General features: G+C 53.5%; 1 protein-coding gene across 1 annotated transcript in view; it reads right to left on the bottom strand.

Moving 5' to 3' along the window:
• Window positions 1-339: 339 nt before the first annotated feature.
• lig1 (ligase I, DNA, ATP-dependent) overlaps window positions 340-21,512 on the bottom strand; it is a 32,009-nt gene continuing 10,836 nt past the window's right edge. The window contains exons 5-26 of the mRNA XM_063034860.1: window positions 16,188-16,295; window positions 15,699-16,004; window positions 14,256-14,367; window positions 11,879-11,989; window positions 11,728-11,784; window positions 11,014-11,186; window positions 10,636-10,802; window positions 9,909-9,985; window positions 9,641-9,732; window positions 9,283-9,370; window positions 8,793-8,878; window positions 8,309-8,424; window positions 8,127-8,222; window positions 6,988-7,098; window positions 6,633-6,704; window positions 6,373-6,517; window positions 5,571-5,653; window positions 5,137-5,289; window positions 4,308-4,361; window positions 3,980-4,123; window positions 1,089-1,181; window positions 340-614 (exon numbers count right to left, since the gene is read on the bottom strand). Of these exons, the coding sequence (XP_062890930.1) occupies window positions 528-614; window positions 1,089-1,181; window positions 3,980-4,123; window positions 4,308-4,361; window positions 5,137-5,289; window positions 5,571-5,653; window positions 6,373-6,517; window positions 6,633-6,704; window positions 6,988-7,098; window positions 8,127-8,222; window positions 8,309-8,424; window positions 8,793-8,878; window positions 9,283-9,370; window positions 9,641-9,732; window positions 9,909-9,985; window positions 10,636-10,802; window positions 11,014-11,186; window positions 11,728-11,784; window positions 11,879-11,989; window positions 14,256-14,367; window positions 15,699-16,004; window positions 16,188-16,295 (2,531 nt within the window). The 3' untranslated portion in view covers window positions 340-527. The remainder of the gene's footprint in view (window positions 615-1,088; window positions 1,182-3,979; window positions 4,124-4,307; window positions 4,362-5,136; window positions 5,290-5,570; window positions 5,654-6,372; window positions 6,518-6,632; window positions 6,705-6,987; window positions 7,099-8,126; window positions 8,223-8,308; window positions 8,425-8,792; window positions 8,879-9,282; window positions 9,371-9,640; window positions 9,733-9,908; window positions 9,986-10,635; window positions 10,803-11,013; window positions 11,187-11,727; window positions 11,785-11,878; window positions 11,990-14,255; window positions 14,368-15,698; window positions 16,005-16,187; window positions 16,296-21,512) is intronic.

Genomic DNA, 21,512 nt, shown 5'->3' with positions numbered 1-21,512 from the left:
TATAATGTTTTCTGAGTTTTTATTTAATTGGGTTCTCTTTATCTAGTTTTAGGACTTACATGAAGATCTAGTCACAGTTCATGTCATATTTATGCAGAAATAGAGAACATTCTACAGGGTTCTCAATTTTTCTAGCACCACTGTAGGTGAGGGAGGGGAAGGGTGAAGGGGAGGAGGAAGGGGAGGAGGAAGGGGAGGAGGAAGGGGAGGAGGAAGGGGAGGAGGAAGGGGAGGAGGAAGGGGAGGAGGAAGGGGAGGAGGAAGGGGAGGAGGAAGGGGAGGAGGAAGGGGAGGAGGATACTGTGCAAGCAGGAACTGTACAGTGTGGGTTTGCAATGGATGTGTACAATCATTGTGTTTTATTTCGGCACGGGTGCAGGGCAGTGGGCAGAGGCAGACACTGAATACACAGCAGGGCTCCCACCGTCCGTCTCAGGTGGATGGTGTCTCCTGGAGTCCTGGGAAACAACAAGTCCTCACTGCCCACCTTGTCAGTCTCAATCATTGTCACTCCCCTCCTTGTCTCTTCAGTCAGAATCGTTGGCCCCGCCACCCATCTCATCGGACACCTGCTGATTTTGAATCTGCTGCTGTTTCCGGTAGAGTTCAGCAACCTGTCGGGGAGGAGAGAGGGAAGGGGGTGAGAGAGGGGAGAGGCGTCAGTGTGGGTGGAGATAAGGGGGAGAGGACGGTAACAGGGGCAGCAAGGGGGTGGGGAAAAGGAGTGGTGGAAAAGAGATGGGGGAAGGGAGGTGTTGGGAAAGATGGTAGAGTAGGTTGAGAAAAGGGGAGGAAAATGATGGAGAGGGGGTGGGGACAGAAGGGGAGTGACAGTGAGGGGTCAGGAGTCATGGAGAGAGCAGTGGGGACGGAGGGTGAATGGCAGTGACAGTGAGAGGAGTTAGGAGTTACAGAGAAAGGGTGAGGGACAGTGAAGTGGTGGGACGGGGGGGAGGAGGAGGGGGGGAGGAGACCAGAAGGAGAGTCCACATACACGTGAGAGAGGAGACAGTGTAATTTTGTGGAGAGGGAGGAGCACCAGAGAGAGATATCTCAGCCCCAGCTCCTTATCTCCCAGCCTCATCTACCTGGCTGCTGGTGGTTGCCTCCTCTGGTTTCTTGTCCTCCCTAATCCTCAGGAAGCGGGGGAATCGCAGTGAAATGCCTTTCTCCTCATCCACCTGTGGGAGAACAGTACAGCTCAAACTGCAGCAGTCCGACACCTTCACCACCAGTCCTGTCCCTCATCTACATGCGGGATGAGGGCTGAGCACAGGTTGGAGCAGTCCTACAGCTAATCCCAGCAATGTGCCCCACTCCTCGTCCATCATGTGTCCATGCCTTCCTGCACAAGACCCCCTCCATCTCCGAGTATGTTCATACCACCCTCCCTCCCAAGGATACATTCTCCCTCCATTGCCAGAAATTCCTCACTTACACTCTCTCTCTCCCCCCCTCCTCGATGCTCTCTCCACCTCCTGGACAACCTCTATCACTTGCTCCGTTCCACTCTCCCTCCTTCCCCCGCACTGCTTCCTTCTTTCTTACCTTCTCTACTCTCTCTATCCATCTCCCGTACTGCGAGACTCTCTTCCCTTGCCTACACTCTCTATTCCTCTCCCTCCCCTAACTCTCTCTAGCCATCTCTCCCTCCCTCCTCCAGACTATCTCTCACTCCTTCCTTCCTCTAGACTATTTCTCTCCCTCCCTACTCTGGGCTCTCTGTATCCCCTTCCTCCAGACACAACTCTGCACCAACGACACACACAGTATCTGACAAGGTCTCCACGCCATTTCAGACTTCAAAGGGAAATGCAACAATGCAGCCAAAATCGCTGCCTCTCTCCTGAACGAGCTAAATCTTTTTCTTTTTTTAACGCTAATTTTGAAGTTGTTAACACTGAGCCCGAGGACAGCCGCCGACGCGACCTGCACTTTGGTCATCTCCGAGGCTGAAGTTCATAGGTCATTCCAACGCGTCAACAACCACGAGGCCACGGGTCCCAGGGCGAGGATACAAACTGTGTGCGGCACTGCTGGCTGGTGTGTTTACGGACACGTTTAATCTTTCCTCTCCCAGTGTGTAGCGCCTTCCTGCTTCAAAACATCCACCATTTTCCCTGTACCAAAGAAAACTAAGGCTGCACGTCTGCACGATCGGCATCCTGCTTTGAGAGGCTGGTCAAGGACTACACCTGCAGCATGCTACCACCCACACTGGACCCCCTACAATTCGCCAAGCGACACAACTTATCAACAGACGATGCCATAGTCGCAGCACTACACCCCATCCTCACTCACCTGGAGAAGAAGGATGCTGTTCTTAGATTACAGTTCAGCATTCAACACGATAATTCTCCCCTGGATCGGCAAGAAGCTCAAGAGACCCCGACCTGCGCCCCATTTTGTGCAGCTGGATCCTGTCAGATCACCAGTAAGTGGCAAGGATGGGCACCCTCACCTCTGCACCTCTACACGGGAGCAACCCCCCCCCTCCCCCAGGGCTGGGTCCTGAGCTCCCTCCTCTACTCCCTGTGCACCCACGACTGTGCTGCAATGCACAGCTCGAATCTGCTGATCGAATTTGCATTATTTCCAACAATGATGGAATAGCTTACAGAGTCAACGCCCTGACAAATGGTGCCAAGAAAACAACCTCACCTTCAATGTCCAAAATGCAAACGAGCTGATCATGGATGACAGGTGGAACGGGGACAGGCTAGCTCGCCCCCATTAACATCAATGGAACTGTAGTTGAGAGAGTGAGTAGTTTCAAATTCCTCGGTATACAAATTACCGAAGATCTCACCTCTACCAGCTGTGGTATACGTGGACTGTGCTGAAAAAAGCACCACAGCGTCTCTTTCACCTCAGACGGCTGAAGAAGTTTGGCATGACTCCCCAAATCCTCAGGTCTTTCTACAGGGACAAAACTGAGAGCATGCTGACCGGCGGTGTCATCGCCTGGTACAGGAATCACACCACCCTCAGTCGCAGGGCACTGCGGAGAGTGGTGCAGACAGCCCAGCACCTGAACTTTCCTCCATTCAGGACGCTTACAGCAGCAGAGGCATAAAAAGGGCCGGAGGATCATCAGGGACGCCAGGCAACCCAACCACAGACTGTTGCAGCTGCTTCCGCCCAGCAAACAGTACCACAGCGTTAAGGCACCCGGGACAGCTTCTTTCACCAGGCCATCAGAGTTATCTATACACATTGATCCGACTGTACATACAGAGAAACACAGAAAACCTGCAGCACAATACAGGCCCTTCAGCCCACAACGCTGTGCTGAACATGTACTTACTTTAGAAATGACCTAGGGTTACACATAGCCCCCTATTTTTCTAAGCTCCATGTACCTATCCAGGAGTCTCTTAATTACACAAGAATTATGTATACAATCTCAATGTTTGGGCAATATCCTCCCACATTTCCCTTTGTTATTGCGCATATATTGCGACAGAGATACAAAATAAAGATTTTTACTCCCTCGTGTTGTGAAATAAAAAATCTAATTCTAGACACTATCGCTCCCAGAAACTCTCTCTGTCCCTTCCTCCCTGAGAATCTCTCTATCGCTCGCCCCCTCCACTGCACCTTGACTCTCTATCCTTTCCCTCTCTCCCCTAAACCCATTCTATGCCCCCCTCCCTCCCCTAAACTGACTCTCTCCCTCCCCTGCACTGACCCTATCCCGCACTCCCTCCCCTAGACTGACCACCTCTCTCCCACCCCGAGACTCTCTCTATCCTTCTTCTCTCACCGAGTCTACATTCCTCTCCCCCTCCCCTGGACTCTGTTACCCTCTCTCCACCCCCCCCAGACACTCGCACTTTCTCTCCCTCCCCTGTACTCTCCCTATCCCTCTCTCTCCATCCCCTGGACTGTCTTAGACCCCCAATCCCTCACCCGTGCTGAGCACGAGCTCACCCCAGCCTCTCTCCCCACCCCCACCCCCGATCACCCGATGTCTCACCATCCCCAGGGCTGCTCTGTAGACAGGAGAGATTGACAGATCTGCACACTTCACTTCCCACAGCTGCACCGGATCAAACCAGACATCAGGCTCCACCGATGCGTCCCATCGGAAATAGGGCCGCGGCGTTTTGATCACGTGGTCCTAGAGGACAGGGGAAGAGGGCGTGAGTGGACGGAAGGACGCTGAGAGAAGGGAGCTCCATACTGAGCACCAGATGAGACGGTCACTGTGGGAAGGGACACAGCATGGGTCACATTCCCCCCACCCCGAGCAGCATCCCATCCTGGTCGTCTCTGCCGTGAGGGAGGGGGAGCCCCACACCTACCCTGAAAAACTTGGCGTGCTGTTCAAGCTCCTCGTCCGAGAACCCCGTGCCGATCTGGGAAGGGAAGAGGGAAGGGGAGGGCGATATTAGTAGGTGCTGGGATCACGTACAGATTTATTTCAAACAAAACATACGGCCCACAGATGTCGCCATTTGTGCCAACGTCGCATGCCCACAACAAAATAAAAAGCAGAAACCGCCCCGTTCCTCCTCCTCACCGCGGCCATGCACAGTCCTCCAACCCAAGGACGGGCTATCTCTGGCCTCCAGTCTCCAGTCGTCTCGGACACTGGGCCTTCAACCTCCCCAGCAGCTTTGCAGAGACTCACAGACTTGGGCCTCAACTGCCAGACACCCGGTCAACCTTCCGGCCCAAATCCTAACCTGGCCCCCAACATGCAAACATCCCACCCCTAAATCCCATCCCAACCCCCAACTCCCCTCTGTCGCCAAAATCATCCCCATGTACCTAAAAATAACTAAATTTGAATCAGGGCCTTGACAAAGACGACAGTTTGCGGGAGTAGGAGCTGTGAGAGTATGAGGGGGTTGGAGAGAAGTGGGAAAGGGGAGAGGCTGTGGGACGTGGAAGTGGGGGAGAGAGAAGGTATTTGGGAAATACGGAGAGAGTATGGAAGGAGGAGAAGGTCAGGTATAGAAGAATACCCAACCTAACTTTACAAGGGAGGGGGTATGGGGAGAGGGGTGCTGGGGACAGAAAGATGCCTGGCCACCCGTCGCCCTAACCCCAAATCTTACCAGGAAAGATGGGAAACAGTTGTTGGATACAAAAGGATGCCCACCCAGCCCCTGACCCCTCACCCCTCACCTTACAGATGGTCTGGAACTCCTCGTCTTCCTCATGGTAGCAGGCGAGGAGGAAGCCGCCATAGACCCCTGTCCGCTTCCCTCGGCCGTGAAAACCACCGATCACCACCAGGTCCAGAGAGTCTCCCACACCATCCAGGTAATCCTTCTTCAGCTGGAGGGCAGACAGACCAAGAGGAGAGGGGAGAAAGTGAGTTAGAGAGAGAGGACAGGGGCGCGGAGAGAGGAGTGGAGAGGGATCTCACACCGGGGGTGGGGGGGGGAGGTGGGAGGGGTGTGGAGAGGGACCTCATGGTCACAGATCCAGCTGCAGGGGCCGTAACAGACAGGTTGGTAGAAAGGTGAGGGCTTCTTCAGAGTAGAGCGAGGGGTTGGCCGGGGATGGATTTTACTGTTCAGCCCATCGCTGAAGCAGCTTTCCAGTGCCAGGTTTACCTTTAGCCAATTGTGGGAGCGCTTGGCGATCTCGTAGGTGGCGTCTACGTCCAGCGTCTTCACCATCAACCCCTCGCATGAATCTGTGAGGGGTGGGAACAATGAGAGGGGGAATACACCCCAAAGATATCCCACAAGCAGATGCCTGAGACTCCCCAAAGACAGACACTGCACAAATACCACAAACGGATAGGCCACAGACATCATCAGTCCTGCAGATCACTCACCGGGAGGTGGGGAACAGGAAAGCAGAAAACACTCACCACACAGTTTACATCTGCAAACATTACCAACTGCAGGCACCCCCTGATGACGGGATCCTTCACCCCCATCCCTTGCTGCATCCTTTCTGTTGTGAATGAAGATCCCTCGCTCCCCCCAACTGTGTGAGCGGAGATCCCTCGCGCCCCAACCGCGTAAGCGGAGATCCCTCGCCCCCCCAACCGTGGAGATCCCTCACCCTCAACCCAGAGATCCCTCACGCCCCCAACCGAGTGGAGATCCCTCGCCCCCCCAACCGAGTGGAGATCCCTCGCGCTCCCCCAACCGAGTGGAGATCTCTCGCCCCCCCAACCGAGTGGAGATCTCTCGCCCCCCCCAACCGAGTGGAGATCCCTCGCCCCCCTAACCAAGTGGAGATCCCTCGCTCCTCCTAACCGAGTGGCGATCCCTCGCGCCCCCTAACCGAGTGGAGATCCCTCGCGCCCCCTAACCGAGTGGAGATCCCTCGCGCCCCCTAATCGAGTGGAGATCCCTCACTCCCCCTAACCAAGTGGAGATCCCTCGCTCCCCCTAGACCCACCTCGTAGTGAGTGCTCAAGAAACTCTGCGATGTCTTCGGTGTCACTGGAGACCAGGGACTGAGCAAAGACAAACTCGCCCTCCACCTCCTTGAATGAGGTTCTCAGCAGCTCCCGCCGCCTCGAATATGGCTCCTTCACCAGCGACTGAATGTGAGGAGAGAGCGAGGGGAAACGGAGTGAGTGCAGGGGGACATTGGAGGCTCCCTCACCAGCGACGGAAGGGAGTGCCGGCAAGCGACGGATGGAGGAAGAGACTCACCTCTCCGTTCAGGTAGAGCAGATCGAAGGCATAAACACAGACCTGGACAGTAATGTTGGCAGCGTCAACGTCCTGTGGACAGAGCACAGAGCGATCCCACTGAGGAAGGTACACAGAGACGACTCGTCGTACAAGGGAAGAGGGCAGAGAGATGGCCAAGTGAGGGGGGGGGGCACAAGGAGGTCCTTCTGATCAAGGGGCACAGAGATCGCACCAAGGGAGAGGGGGCGCAAAGGGATTCCAAAGGGGTCGGGGGCCAGAGGGAGGACTGATCGTATCCCATTGAATTATTGCCCTGTGCTGGTTTTGTCTACCCACCAGCCTCACCGCCAGCCCAGTCCCCTGCCTCACTTACCTTCCGCTTGCGTGTGGTTAGCACTTGGAAGGGTTGGATCTGCTTCCTGTGACGGTCCCAGGCAACAGCCTCAGTGTCGAGAACACAGGAGCGGACCTCGGGTTTCCTCACCTGAAACGGAGCACGGGTCAACAACACCACCAGAACTGCAACCCCACACCCCGTGTCAAATCCCCACCCATGAGATTAACCCCAATCCTCAACTGTCCAGAACGTAAGATCAGACACAAGGTTTCCTCATCCAAAACGGTGCATGGTTCAGTGACAGCTACCTCGACTCTTCCAACATAACCCTAATCCCCAGCACTCCACATAAACCCCTGCATTTAGAGGCTACCAGGAAGGCCCACCAGCGCCTTTACTTCCTGAGAAAACTTGAAGAAATTTGGCCTGTCCCCTAAAACCCTCACTAATTTCTATAGATGCACCGTAGAAAGCTTCTAGGGTGCATCACAACCTGGTATGGAAGTTGTCCTGTCCAAGACGGGAAGAAGCTGCAGAAGATGGTGAACACGGCCCAGCACATCACACAAACCAACCTTCCGTCCGTGGACTCACTTTACACCGCACGCTGTCGGAGCAGTGCTGCCAGGATAATCAAGGACACGACCCACCCAGCCAACACACTTTTCGTCCCTCTTCACTCCGGGAGAAGGCTCAGGAGCTTGAAGACTCGTACGGCCAGATTTGGGAACAGCTTCTTTCCAACTGTGATAAGACTGCTGAACGGATCCTGACCCGGATCTGGGCCGTACCCTCCAAATATCCGGACCTGCCTCTCGGTTTTTTTGCACTAACTTACTTTCCATTTTTCTATTTTCTATTTATGATTTATAATTTAATTTTTTAATATTTACTAATTTTCACTATTTTTAATATTTAATATTTGTAATCCAGGGAGTGGGAAGTGCAGAACCAAATATCGCTGTGATGATTGTACATTCTAGTATCAATTGTTTGGCGACAATAGAGTATAAAGTATACCGTTGCCCCCATCTCTGTAATACCTACACATACCAACCACCTGTTCAAATTCCTCCCATTCAAACCCCTCCCATCTATCTCTGTAACTCCTGCAGTCCCCGCTGCACTGTACAAGCCCCTGGCTGTCGGATGGTGATGTCTGGTGTCTGTCTCACCTGCTCCATACGGTTGATGATATCCGGGTATTTACTCGTGTTGTTCTCCTGGTTTCGGCTGTAGATTCGGATCTCCCCCGACTCCAGCAGGTGAATCTGTAGGAGAGGTCACAAAGTCAGGGAGGGATGGAGCACGGACTCTCTGGGCTCTCGGGGATTCCATGAGAGGGGAGGGTACACACCTGCGCTCGCTCTCCGTCGTACTTGTACTCACAGACGAAGGGGGCCGTGTCGAAACGCCGCAGAACCTCAGCAATGCCCCGGGTGGGGTGAGCCAACATGGGCTTCAGGGGGATGCCTATGGCAAAGAGTGGGTATCAGCTCGTCAGGCTGTGATCCACGACCCTCCCTGACCCTCACCCTCTCACATCCCAACCTTCAACCACCTCCCCTCCCCATTCTCAACACCCTCACCTTCCATCACTCTCCTTGCCCCCGATCCTCCACTCCCTCTTCGTAACCTCGCCCACTGAATCCCCCACCGGACTCTGACCTCCCATGACCCTGGCTGACTATAATCCACCCCTTAACTTTCCCAAAGCTGACCCTACCATCACAGACGCCCAGCCCGCTGCCACGAGTGAGTGCGTGGGAGGAGAGGTACGTAGTTTGGGTGGGGGTGGTGGGAGGGGGTCAGAAAGCCAGGCGAGGATGACGATGCGGTACCTGGTGTGAGACGGCAATGCTGGGGTAACTGGTCAATTCCCTCCTTCAGTAGAACCGGGATGATCAGGTCGTAGTTCGGCAGCTCACTGCAACACAGAGACTGACTGGGGTGAGGACCAATGACCGGACCGGCCAAGGCGGTGGGGGGGACGGGGGACGTGGGGAGCAGAACGTCTGGAGCGGGGGGCCATGGACCGGACCGTCCGGGGTGCGGGGTGGGGAACAGTGATCAGTCCAACCTGCATGGGGGCCACTGTCCATCCGAGGGGTGGAGGGCCAGGGACTGGACCGACTGTGGTGAGGCCACTGTGGTAGGAGAGAAGGCGGGGGTGACTACCCACACTGCTGGTGGGGCGGTGGTCACTGGCCCGTTGGGGGTGGCTCAGTGACGAGACTGGGTGGGGGTTGGGTGAGAGGACTGAGGGTGGGGGGAAGATGAGGCACGTGGAGGGAACGGTCCCGGGAAGGAATCTGTCCTCACTTCACTCACCAGTAGGTCTGCTTGAGCAGGAGGGTCTTCTCCTCGATCCAGGCATTGCGGCTCTCCGCTGCCATTCCCCTCCCAGCGTCCAACACGTCTGCCACAGAAAGACTGATCAATGAGGATAAACCAGGGCCCGGATTCAGCCCCCTTGACCCCAGTCACTCCGCACATCCAGCCCACATTCCGTTACCTGGACTCTGACTGCGCCCGCCCTGCTCCCAACGTGCACAGATGTTTCACACAGACACAGACAACCCAGACAGCAGCACCCTGCCTGGGACAGGCCAGGAACAAGCTGAGGTACTGATATATGAACTGACCCAGACATCACGCAGACACAGAGACTGAAGCACTGTAGACTTACCCTGCCCGGGAGGGGTCAGGCACACGGCCTGGGCAAGGGCCGCCACCACCGACTGTTCTGCCAGACCGATACGGAGCTTCCCTCCAAGAGACCTGGGTGAGGGAGAGAGGCAGTGAGCGCGCGTGGGCCGGTGGCTGAGCAGGGGGACAAAGGATGAGGGGGTGAGTGTGCTGTATGGGGCTGGGGGTGTAGAGTGGTTTACAGGGGATGGGTGTAGTGCTGTACAGGGTTCCGGCTGGGGAGAGGGGAAGGGTCTCACACTCTTTACCGGATCAGGTATCGAGCCTCCGAGTGACGACAGGCTACCAGCAAACCCTTGATCACCTCGATCTTCTTCTGCATCGACTGTGGGGCAAAAAGAGGGAGCAGGTTCACACACCAGGCCCCAGACCAAAATACCCACCCTCACCATCTCTCCTCTCCCCCCCACTCCTCTTGCTGTCGCACCCTTCACACATCACATCCTCTCGACGCCACCCCCGTCCTGCTTTCTACATCCCCTCCCCTCACAAGACCTCTCTCTTCTCAGTCACTCTATCACACACAATCCACCCCCACTCAACCACTATCCCGACTCACACTCTTACTCATAACTGCGACACCCCAGCCCTCCCCATCTCACAGCACTGCCCCCTCACCCACTCACAGCAGTGTCCCCCTCCCCCCCACTCACGGCAGTGTCCCCTATCTCCCCCCCCCCACTCACGGCAGTGTCCGTATCCCCCCCCCACTCACAGCAGTGTCCCTCTCCCCCCAAATCACAGCAGTGTCCCCTCTCCCCCCCACTCACGGCAGTGTCCCCGTCTCCCCCCCCACTCGCGGCAGTGTCCCCTATCTTCCCCCCCCCACTCACGGCAGTGTCCGTATCACCCCCCCACTCGCGGCAGTGTCCCCTCCCCCCCCCACTCACAGCAGTGTCCGTATCTCCCCCCACTCACAGCAGAGTCCGTATCTCCCCCCCACTCACAGCAGTGTCCGTATCCCCCCCCACTCACAGCAGTGCCCCCCATATGGGCAATGTCCCTTAGCCGGCTGCAGACCGTGTGGATGGTGAGGGGTGCTGGGGCGAACATGGTTCTCTGGGTACTGCGGCTGCTCTCTGCCACCAGCCCCAAGTCCCCCTTCTCCTGCGCCTCCTGTTTCACCCGCTCCAGCTGGCGACCTGCAAAATGGGAGTTAAGAGAGGATGGAGCAGGGAGCGGGTAAGCAAGAGAGAGTGAAAATGCACGCGAGAGAGGGCAGATGCTGGGACGTCCTGGAGGCTGGGGGGGAGAGAGAGGGAGAGGGATGGGTGATTCCCGAGAGGGAAAAGGGGTGTGGGTGTGGGAGGGAGGGAAGCACAGGCGGGTCTGTCTGCAGCCCCTCAATCTCACCTGTGGCCTGGGCCACTGCTTTCATCAGGATGGTGTCTCCCACCCCCAGCTCCAGTCCCTCGTAGGCAGGTCCCAGCTGGTTCAGACACAGGTAGACACAGGAGAGCAGGTCATCAGGGGTCAGTGCAATCACTGATCGCAGCAGGTTACTCAACATCTCGATGTTCTTCAGCCTGAGGTACCGAAGGGCAGAGATCAGGACCAGGAACCCCTCACAGATCCAGGCACACAGGGTCGTAAAGAAGGCCGTTGGCACACTTTCCTTCCCCAGGTGAGTGAAAGAAGCTGCACTGTGGCAATCAATTATTTTGTGTTTTATATTTGTAATTAATTTAGATCACTTGGTAGAGATCTGTTTTCACTTTGACACAAGTCTTCCTCCATTGATCAGTGTTAAAAAAAAGCCAAATTAAATCCACTGTGATTCAAAGTTGTAAAACAATAGAACATGAAAACTTCCAACGGTGTGAATGCTTTTCACAGACATTGTGTGGGGTCACAGAGAAAGTGACCCCCCCCCAGTGAGGGAGGGCAGTGCTTACGTGCCACGGGGAAATACTCCCCCCACTGTATGCGTCACGGGGAAATCCCCCTCTCCCACTGCTGGATGACACGGGGAAATCTCCCCCCGCACCCCCCCCACTGGAGGAGGTCAGCGCTCCGTGTAAATCCCCTCCCATACTGCAGGCTATCATGCTGAAATCCCCTCCTTACCGAGCCGTCTCTGCCTCGATCTTCTCAAAGGTTTGCGCTACAGCCAGATACGGAACCCTGGGTGGGGAGAGAAGATGCAGAGACTATAGAAGAGTGACAAACTCCTCCCCCACCTTCACGCCAGAACTGCCAACCCATCCCCTTTCCTCACCTCTGTCCCTGACTCCAGCAGGCATCTGTAATGGGATGGTAGTGGGATTTTCCTGGATTGTACATCTGTGATACATTGGGCTCCGTGCTCTCTTTGGATTTTGAGAAGAAACTGTGAAAAGAAATTGTCAGCGTAGAGCAACCATCTGGGAGTGAAAACCACCCTCCGCGACTGGGTTAGGTTTAGGGTTACTGTGGATATACAGTACAAACAGTAAGCACAGGCACTGTGGCCATCTAGACCTGGGAATCCACACCTCCATCTCCAACTAGATCCTCAACTTCATGACCAACAGACCGCAGTCGTTAAGGACAGACAGCAACACCTCCACTCTGATTATTCTGAACATTGATGCCCCCACAAGTCTGCATCCTCAGTGCAGTGCTCTCCTCCCTGTACACTCAGGGCTGCAAGGCTAGATTCTGCTCCAATTCCAACTACGTGTTTGTAGATGACACCACCATGGTGGAGTGCATCTCAAACAATAATGATTCCAAGTACAGGAAGGAGATCAAGACAACAACCTTTCCCTCAGTGTCAGATTCAGATGCAACTATCACATGTGCATCGAAACATACAGGGAAATATGTTCTTTGCGTTGACGATCAACATGTTGAAGGATGTGCTGGAAGCCGCCACAAATTCCAGCGCCAACACAGTATGCCCATGCCCATCACGCTCAATGTCAAGAAAACAAGAGAGCTGGTGATTGACTTCAGGAGGCTGGTGGAACCTGTTCCTATCAACATCGTTTCCCTGAGGCCAAGAGGGTGTGACCATCACCAGTAGCCTCTCCTGGTACAACCACGGATTGATAGACCACAGATATTGCTGGAGAAGATTATGAAGTTAAAAGTTGCTTATTGTGGACACGTTACGCGGAGAGACAACATCTTGTTGGACTTGCTATATGGAAAGGTGGAGGGAAAGAAAGGAAGAGGAAGGCAAAGAGCAACGTGGCTGGATAACATCAAGGATTGGACGAAGCTGGACAAGACCAGGGATGTTGTGGACAAGACTAGGGTTGTTGTGGACAAGTGTGGGACAGAGCAGCGTGGAGGGAAATCGTCCGCCAACTGGAAATTCCTGATGCGACCTAACAATGACAATGGTACAACCACACTTTCACAATGGCTAAGAAAGATCAGCAGTGCCTCTACTTTCTCAGGAGACTAAACAAAGAATGGGAACATCCCACTCCCATTCTGATATGTCTATCCACGGCCTCCTCTACTGTCAAGATGAAGCCACACTCAGGTTGGAGGAACAATACCTTATATTCCATCTGGGTAGCCTCCAACCTGATGGCATGAACATTGACTTCTCTAACTTCCGCTAATGCCCCACCTCCCTCTCGTACCCCATTCGTTATTTATTTTTATACACATATTCTTTTTCTCTCTCTCCTTTTTCTCCCTCTGTCCTTCTCACTATACCCCTTGCCCATCCTCTGGGGTTTTCCCCCCTCCCCCTTTCTTTCTCCCCGGACCTCCCATCCCATTGATCCTCTCATATCCCTTTTGCCAATCACCTGTCCAGCTCTTGGCTCCATCCCTCCCCTCCTGTCTTCTCCTATCATTTCGGATCTCCCCCTCCCCCTATCAAATCTCTTACTAACTCCTCCTTCAGTTAGTCCTGACGAAGGGTCTCGGCCCGAAACGTCGACTGTACCTCTTCCTAGAGATGCTGCCTGGCCTGCTGCGTTCACCAGCAACTTTGACGTGTGTTGCTTGAAATTCCAGCATCTGCAGATTTCCTCGTGTTTGCATTTTTAAACAAAGAGGGCATCATTTTAAGGTGATTGGAGGAACGTATTGTAGGGATGTCAAAGGTAGGTTTTTTTTTGCAGCGTGTGGTAGGTGAGTGGGATTTGTTGCTGGGGTGGTGGTGGAGGCAGACACATTGCAAACATTTAAGAATCTGTCGGATGGGCAAATGGACGATAGAAAAGTGGAGAGCTATGTGGCAGGGAAGGGTTGTATTGATTTTGGAGTACATTAAAAGGTCAGAACAACATTGCAGGCTAACATTCAATTAAAGACAGCAGGAGACAGGGTCCCAATGGGCTAAGGGGGAGCAGGAGGCGAGGTGAAGGGACCCTGTGAGAAGGTGGACAATCGGGCCGCTGAGAGGGGCTGTGGGTTAGGGCCAACTGTAATGCGCTCAGCGAGAGCGGTGGGGCGGTGGCAGCTGTCGGGCAGTCAGAAGGAGCGGGAATCAGGCAGCAGGCTTCCGGGGCTCTGAAAGGGAATGAGAGGTGGGGGCCCCACTGGGTTTCAGCAGAGCAGGAGATGGGGTCCCAGTTCCGGTGGGTTTAAAGGGTAGTGGACAGCTCACATCTGCAGTGCCAACCTCGGTGTGGCGACTCTCACCCTACCTGCTGGTGCTTGTCTTTTTGGAGCTTTGGAGGGGCTTGTCGTCCGTGTTACCACTCTCTGATAAGTCTTTCTTTGACTCTGTCTGCGCTTTGGAACAGACTTTTCTGGGAGCTGTGGACAAAATGAACCCATAATCTCACTGCTTCATCTGATTGCTCAGGCATTCCTCAGCAAACACATCTGGAATAACCCATCCCAACTCTTCCCATTCACTCCCACTGTCCACATTCCCAATGGGACCCAACCCCTTCCTATTCTCTCCCACTGTTCACACTCCCAATGGGACCTCACCCCTTCCCATTCACACCCAACATCTACACTGCCAAAGGGACCCAACCCTTGCCCATTCACTCTCACCATTCACAATCCCAATGGGACCCAACCCCTTCCCATCCTCTCCCACTGTTCACACTCCCAACGGGACCTCACCCCTTCCCATTCACACCCAAGATCTACACTGCCAAAGGGACCCAACCCCTGCCCATTCACTCCCACCGGGACCCAACCCCTGCCCATTCACTCCCACCGGGACCCACCCCTTCCCATTCACCCCCACCATTCACACTCCCAGTGGGATCCCACCTCCTCCCATTCACTCCCACTGTCCACACTCCCAATGGGACCCACCCCTTCCCATTCACTCCCACCATTCACACTTCCAATGGGACCACACCCCTTACCATTCACCCCCACCATTCACACTCCCAATGGGACCCCACCCCTTCCCATTCACTCCCACCGTCCACACTCCCAATGGGACCCACCCCTTCCCGTTCACTCCCACCGTCCACACTCCCAATAGGATCCCACCCCTTCCCATTCACTCTCACTGTCCACATTCCCAATGGGACCCAACCCCTTCCCATTCTCTCCCACCGTTACCACTCCCAATGGGACCACACCCCTTCCCATTCACTTCCACCGTCACACTCCCAATGGGACCCCACCCCTTCCCATTCACCCCCACCGTTCACACTCCCAATGGGACCCACCCCTTCCCGTTCACACTCCCAATGGGACCCACCCCTTCACTCCCACCATTCACACTCTCAATGGGATCTCACCCCTTCCCATTCACCCCCACCGTTCACACTCCCAATGGGACCCACCCCTTCACTCCCACCATTCACACTCTCAATGGGACCCCACCCCTTCCCATTCACCCCCACCATTCACACTCTCAATGGGACCCCACCCCTTCCCATTCACCCCCACCATTCACACTCCCAATGGGACCCCACCCCTTCCCATTCACTCCCACTGTCCACATTCCCAATGGGACCCAACCCCTTCCCATTCTCTCCCACCGTTCACACTCCCAATTGGATTCCAATCTTTCCCATTCACACCAATGATCCACACTCCCAAGAGAATCCCATCCCCTTCCCATTCACATCCACCGTCCACTCCCGCAATGGGACCAACCCTTCCCACTCACTCACCGAAGAAGTTGTTGATCAAATGTTTGCTTTTCCCCTCCTTTTCATGGCCTTTTATATTTGACCCGCTGCTCGCGGACCCCTCTGGCGTTGTGCTTGCTTCCTTCGACCTGCCTGAGGCTGCGGGTTCTGCTTCTGCACCCTGCTGCTCCACTCCCGTCCTGACACCTTCACCACACCTGGCTTCTGCACACATCTCCCCACACTCTGTTGTTTCCATATTCTGCGTAAGATCTTGCTCCTTGTCGCCCTGGGTCTCTTCCCCGACCTCTGTCTCCATCTCAGAAATCTTATCATCTGCTTCACCTGCTGGGAGCAACCAAGGAGTACAAGGGGGGAATTTGGTCACACGGAGGAACACGGAGATCCGGAGAGCGGGATTAAAGACAACATGACCCTTCCACTTCCCATTTAGCCCAACCATCTACAGTCCCAATATGACCCACCCCACCAGTCAGGCAAATCCCCCCTCCCTCCCATTTCCCCAAATACCTTCCAGACGTTGCCGCTTTGCCGGGTTATCCTCTTCTTCCTGACTCTCGGTATCACCATTAACCTGTCTCCCCACGTCTAGCTTCCGCTTAGGTAGCTGCTTGCGGGCTGAGGGAGAGAGGGAGATTATGGTTCTGCACCTTGTAGTCTGCTTGCACTGCACTTCCTCTGTGGCTCCACATCGTTTCCTAACCCTCTGCCCATTGTTACCACCAGGGAGGAGGTCCAGGGGCACTAAGATATACACGCAAATGTTTAGGGAACAGCACCATTTCTTTTTTATGTATATAACTTTTGTTATTTATGGTAATTTTTATGTCCAACAGTGGGCACGTGGCCGAATGGTTAAGGCATTCGACTAGTGATCTGAAGGTCGTGAGTTCGAGCCCCAGCCGAGGCAGAGTGTTGTGTCCTTGAGCAAGGCACTTAGTCACACATTGCTCTGCGACGACACTGGTGCCAAGCTGTATGGGTGCTAATGCCCTTCCCTTGGACAACATCGGTGGTGTGGAGGGTGGAGACTTGCAGCATGGGCAACTGCCGGTCTTCCATACAACGTTGCCCAGGCCTGCGCCCTGGAGAGTGAAGACTTTCCAGACGCAGATCCATGGTCTCGCAAGACTAATGGATGCCTTTATTTATATTCATGTCCAACACTGTATTGCTGATATGAAACCACATATGTCAGTAGTAATAAGGCAGAATCTGATCCTACCTCAGTGCACTGTACTGATCTGATCTGTATGAATATTATGTCAGAAAATAGACCCCCCCCCCACCAACTTCCTTGGGTTAAGTCTCGGGAGTACATACTCAGGTCCTGTCAAACCCGTGAGAATGACACAGCTCTCCCACCCCAGACCCTGGTTTTGTGGATGCTGTGTAACTTGCTACCCTGTTACAAATGGGTTCCAAGAAATAAGAGACAGCACACTGCACACAATCAAAGCAATATTTATGAATCTCAACTTAACTAAAGGGTTAGTAAAGAGAAGAAAGGAAAAACAAAATGGGCCCATTGTAATTAAACTGTCAAATGTGCACAAGTTGGAGCTCAGCTCTTCCAAAAGGCATATCCACCAATCATCAGACCTCGGCACCTTGCTCTAATAAACCACAGTCCCCAACCAGGCTGAATCCGAGGACCAGTTCTCTCCAGCATCTTCTCTCTTCATCTCCCACTCACAGGCACACAACACAGTGGAGAATCTTGACAGGCCCATTCCCATCCTCTGGTTTCACCTGAAAAACTGGTACGTTTGACATCTGACTCTCCACTACATACGGCGTAGCTGCCCAACAGTCAGTCAACTAATGCTTCCCACGTAGCCCCAAATTCTTTATGAGGACTCGGTCTCCAGGCATTAATTGGGAGAACCTCACCTTCTAATTATACCTCCTCTTATTTCCTCAGCTACCAATCAGAATCAAGACCACAAGTAGCTCATAACCCTTTTTCAGCTCCCTTCTCATATCAGACACATACTTCACATAAGTCTTCTGTGGTAAATCTTCCCTGCCAATCCCAAAACAGAGGTCAACAGGCAACCTCGCTTCGCGCCCAAACATCAGATAATACATCGAGTACTCGGTAGCTTCATTCTCTGTACAATTGTAGCAGTGGACTCCACTTGTTCTTTTTATTAATCTCCAAGGTTCCAAGTACATCTAGCAAGGTCTGATTGAACCTCTTGACCTGCAGGTCACCCTGTGGGAGGTATAGCATAAACGTCAACTTCTCAACTCCAAGCATGTATGAGCATACTCTTGAAATCCTGTCCCTGATCGCTATGTATCCACCCAGGAAGGCCATGATAAACAAAATATTTCTCCCATAACACTTTGGCCACAAGGACACCCTCTGATCCTTGGTAAAAAAGGCTTGTGCATATCTGGTGTACTGATCTGTAATAACCAAGACATTCGCCATGTTGCTGGCATCTGGCTCTGTTGAAAGGAATTCATACACACCAGATCAAGTGGCTCACATTCCGCAAGTGGGATAACGGAGCTGCCCTCGTAAGCAGTATCTTCCTCAAGTGCAGAACTTGCAGTACTCTTTGACCCCCAGCTTCATTCGGGACCAGCAGAACCGATCTCTGACCAATTGTAGGTCTTGCCAACCCCCAAATGACCGGAATCATCATGATATTGCTCAGGCAGAACCAGCCGGAAACGCCAAGGCCTGTCTGGAGGCGACGTGACCCAGTATAGGATCTGGTTCAATTGGGGACATTCTCTCTGTAGTAGAGACACCGCACCGGCCGTGTCCCCTTTCACAACCGCTGACCAAAGAGTACCAATACACAGATCATCTCGCTGAGCGGCTGCCACTTCCCCAGGACTCAATTCTGGCAACTGCTTTGTCTCCAGAGCAGTCAGGCTGCAGTAAGCCTGTGGAATGGCACCATCAGGAGTTCCCAATTGATCCACCGCTCAGCTCTGTCCTTGCCTTTCCTCTGCCTTCCCCGTAATGGAAAACTGGCACAGGGCTTTGACTCCAGGGGCAGGAATGCTCTCCCACTCTCCGTCCCTATCCAGCCCTTCAGGCTGAAATCATAGGTAGACGACGCTGCCGATCACCGATGGCCCTGTGGCATCCAATTTCGCCAAGGGCAGGATACAAGTTAATGGGTTGTTGTCCGTCCTCACCTCAAACTTGGCACTATATAGTCACTTGGGCTTATCCACCACATTTCAATGCCAGGAACTCCAACTTGTGGGTGGGGTAGTTTCGCTCAGAGGGTGACAGACTCCATCTGACAAACATGACAGGTCTCAACCCTGTGCCCTGATCCTGATACAGAACACCCCCTAACCCCTCTCTGCTGGCAGCTGTATGCAATACATACGGCAACTGGGAGTCTGCAAAAGCTAGCACAGGCGTTTTCGTCAGCAGCTCCTTCAGCAACTGAAAGGCCTCTTCACATTTCGCATCCCATCTCGCTCCAAAACGCTCCGAGGGCCAAGATAATCTTTGCCATCCTCTCCTTTCTTCCTCCCCCGTTCTCCCCCAAGGGAGGGTAACCGCACAGACTTTCGCCTAGTCCTTCACGAACCCACAGGCTCCAAGGAACGAGCGCAAAGCGCTCACAGTCTGGGGCCTTGGCCATGTGGTCACCGCCTCTTAGATCCTTAAGGCTGATTTATACTTGTGTGTACGAGCTTACGCCGTAGCCTACACAAGTGGACTATGCTGTAGTGAGCATTTATACTTGTGTGTTGGTGTGTCTGCGTCACTCTGCAATTCACTGCCAAAACACTAGTTGGCGAAGGGGTTTCTATTCCACTGTGTTGAGTTTCTTCATGTTGAAACTCAACACGAAGAAACTCAAACTTCAAACAATGGCGACTGAAACTGAAGGAGGGTGAATTTTCTGTGCTTGCCCGGCCACTGAGAGACATGGACGAGGAAATGCATTTCAAATATTTTCGGATGTCGGCAGGTAGATTTGACGATTTGGTTCATCGTCTCCAACCATTTATTTCACATCTGTGTATGCACAGAGACTGGCAATCACCATTCGAATTTCAGCTTCAGGTGGAAGTCAACAGGCTGTAGCAGCTAGTACAAACCGGCGTCAAGCACAGGGTCCTCCATAATTTCGGAGGTCTGTAAAGCTTTATGGAAAGCATTGCGGCGTAGGAGGAAATGTGATGCTACCAAGTGGACCAATCACAGTTGTTGCGGTCTGCGACGCCGCGACGCATAGTTACATTTTGGGAGAGGTGCGCGTAGGGTTCGCGGCTACATCATACCTATGGCGTACACTTGACGCACAAGTATAAATCAGCCTTTAGTGACCTTAGATAAGATAAGGTAGGGACATGTTCGGCACAACTTTGTGGGCCGAAGGGCCTGTACTGTGCTGTAGGTTTTCTATGTTTCTACTCCATCCCGTAAGACCATGTGCCCAACATAGTTGACAGACATTTTGCAGAACTTGCACTTGTCCAGAGGAAGTTTTAACCCTTCAGCTTTCAGGTGGCCCAGCACCTTCAGTAACCTAGCTTCATGTTCCTTCAAGGTGGACCCGAACACTATGAAATCATCCAGGTACACCAACATCTCAAGCAAGTTCATATCCCCCATTGTTTTTTCTATGACATGCTGGAAAGTCGCTGGGGCTCCTGATATGCCCTGGGGCAGCCTTTCAAATGGGAAGATGCCAGTGGACGTATGAATGCTGTCTCCTCTTTGTCAGTTTCACACATGGGTATCTTGTAATACCCACTCCTCAAGTCCAGCACACTGAACCACGTCGCACCACTGAGGCAGGCCAATGCAACCTCGATTCTCAGGACCACGTATTGGTCAGGGACTGTACAGCTTGTCAGAGTCCAATAGTCCATGCATCTACCTTCCCATTCTTCTTCCTGGCCATCACTATTGGAGAGACACAAGGACTTCTGGACTCAGCGATGATCTCACCTTCCGCGGATGCTGCCAAGTGTCTTCCACCTCTGCAGGTGTCAGCTGCCGCGACCTTTCTGTGAACGGGGTGTCCTCTGTCACCCGGATGATGCGGCAAGTGGTCTTGGAACAACCCACATCAAACTCGTCAGTAGAAAAGACATCTTCCAGCTTCAACATCTTCTCTACCAACCGCCTCCTCCAATCTCCAGGTACCAGGGAGTCCCCATAGTTGAATGACTCGGCAGTGAACATTCCCTCTTTTGGAGAGTTTCTCCCCAGCTTATCTCACAGGGACACTAGACGTTACCATCACCAGAAAGTGGCGTGCCATTAGCATTCCCCGCCTGAGGGTGACGATCACTGTCATCTTAATTACCTGCCCAACTGAGGGCTTGAGCAGTTCGGGTCTCACCAGTACCCCAGCAGGTAAGCATGACTCCTCTTTGCGGTCTTCCCGAACATCCACCAGGAGGGTCCCGGCATCAGGCATTCCGTCACTCTCGCTACTTCCCCAGACCATAACACCACTGGTTCGGACTGGGTGGACCACACAGTCCCTCACTGATGCGCATCATCCAGCCCAGCGAGGTCACACACTTCCTCAAAAGCGGCTCGGAACACAGGGTGAATGGACAATGTTGTCAGACAGCTCTCTCCAACTTTCCCCTTCTCGACCGGATCCGGACAAACCAACACTAATGTAGAAGGAGCTCAGCTCCTCCTACATCTGCCTCCAAAAACTCCAGCTTCAAACAAGTCACCATCCATACCGCCAGTCATCTGTACTAAGACCCCAGATCTCTAGCGCATGGAGTGATGTCAATGGTAAATGCGTCAAATACCAGCTGTAAAGTGAGCAAGTAACCTGAGAGCCTGTGTCAAGTATGACTCTAGCATAAATACCCTCT

This window comes from Mobula hypostoma, chromosome 28 (genome assembly GCF_963921235.1).
Source record: "Mobula hypostoma chromosome 28, sMobHyp1.1, whole genome shotgun sequence".
Lineage (NCBI taxonomy): Eukaryota > Metazoa > Chordata > Chondrichthyes > Myliobatiformes > Myliobatidae > Mobula > Mobula hypostoma.
The sequence above is the reverse complement of the archived record's forward strand: the minus strand, read 5'-3'. Positions and strand labels throughout refer to the sequence as shown.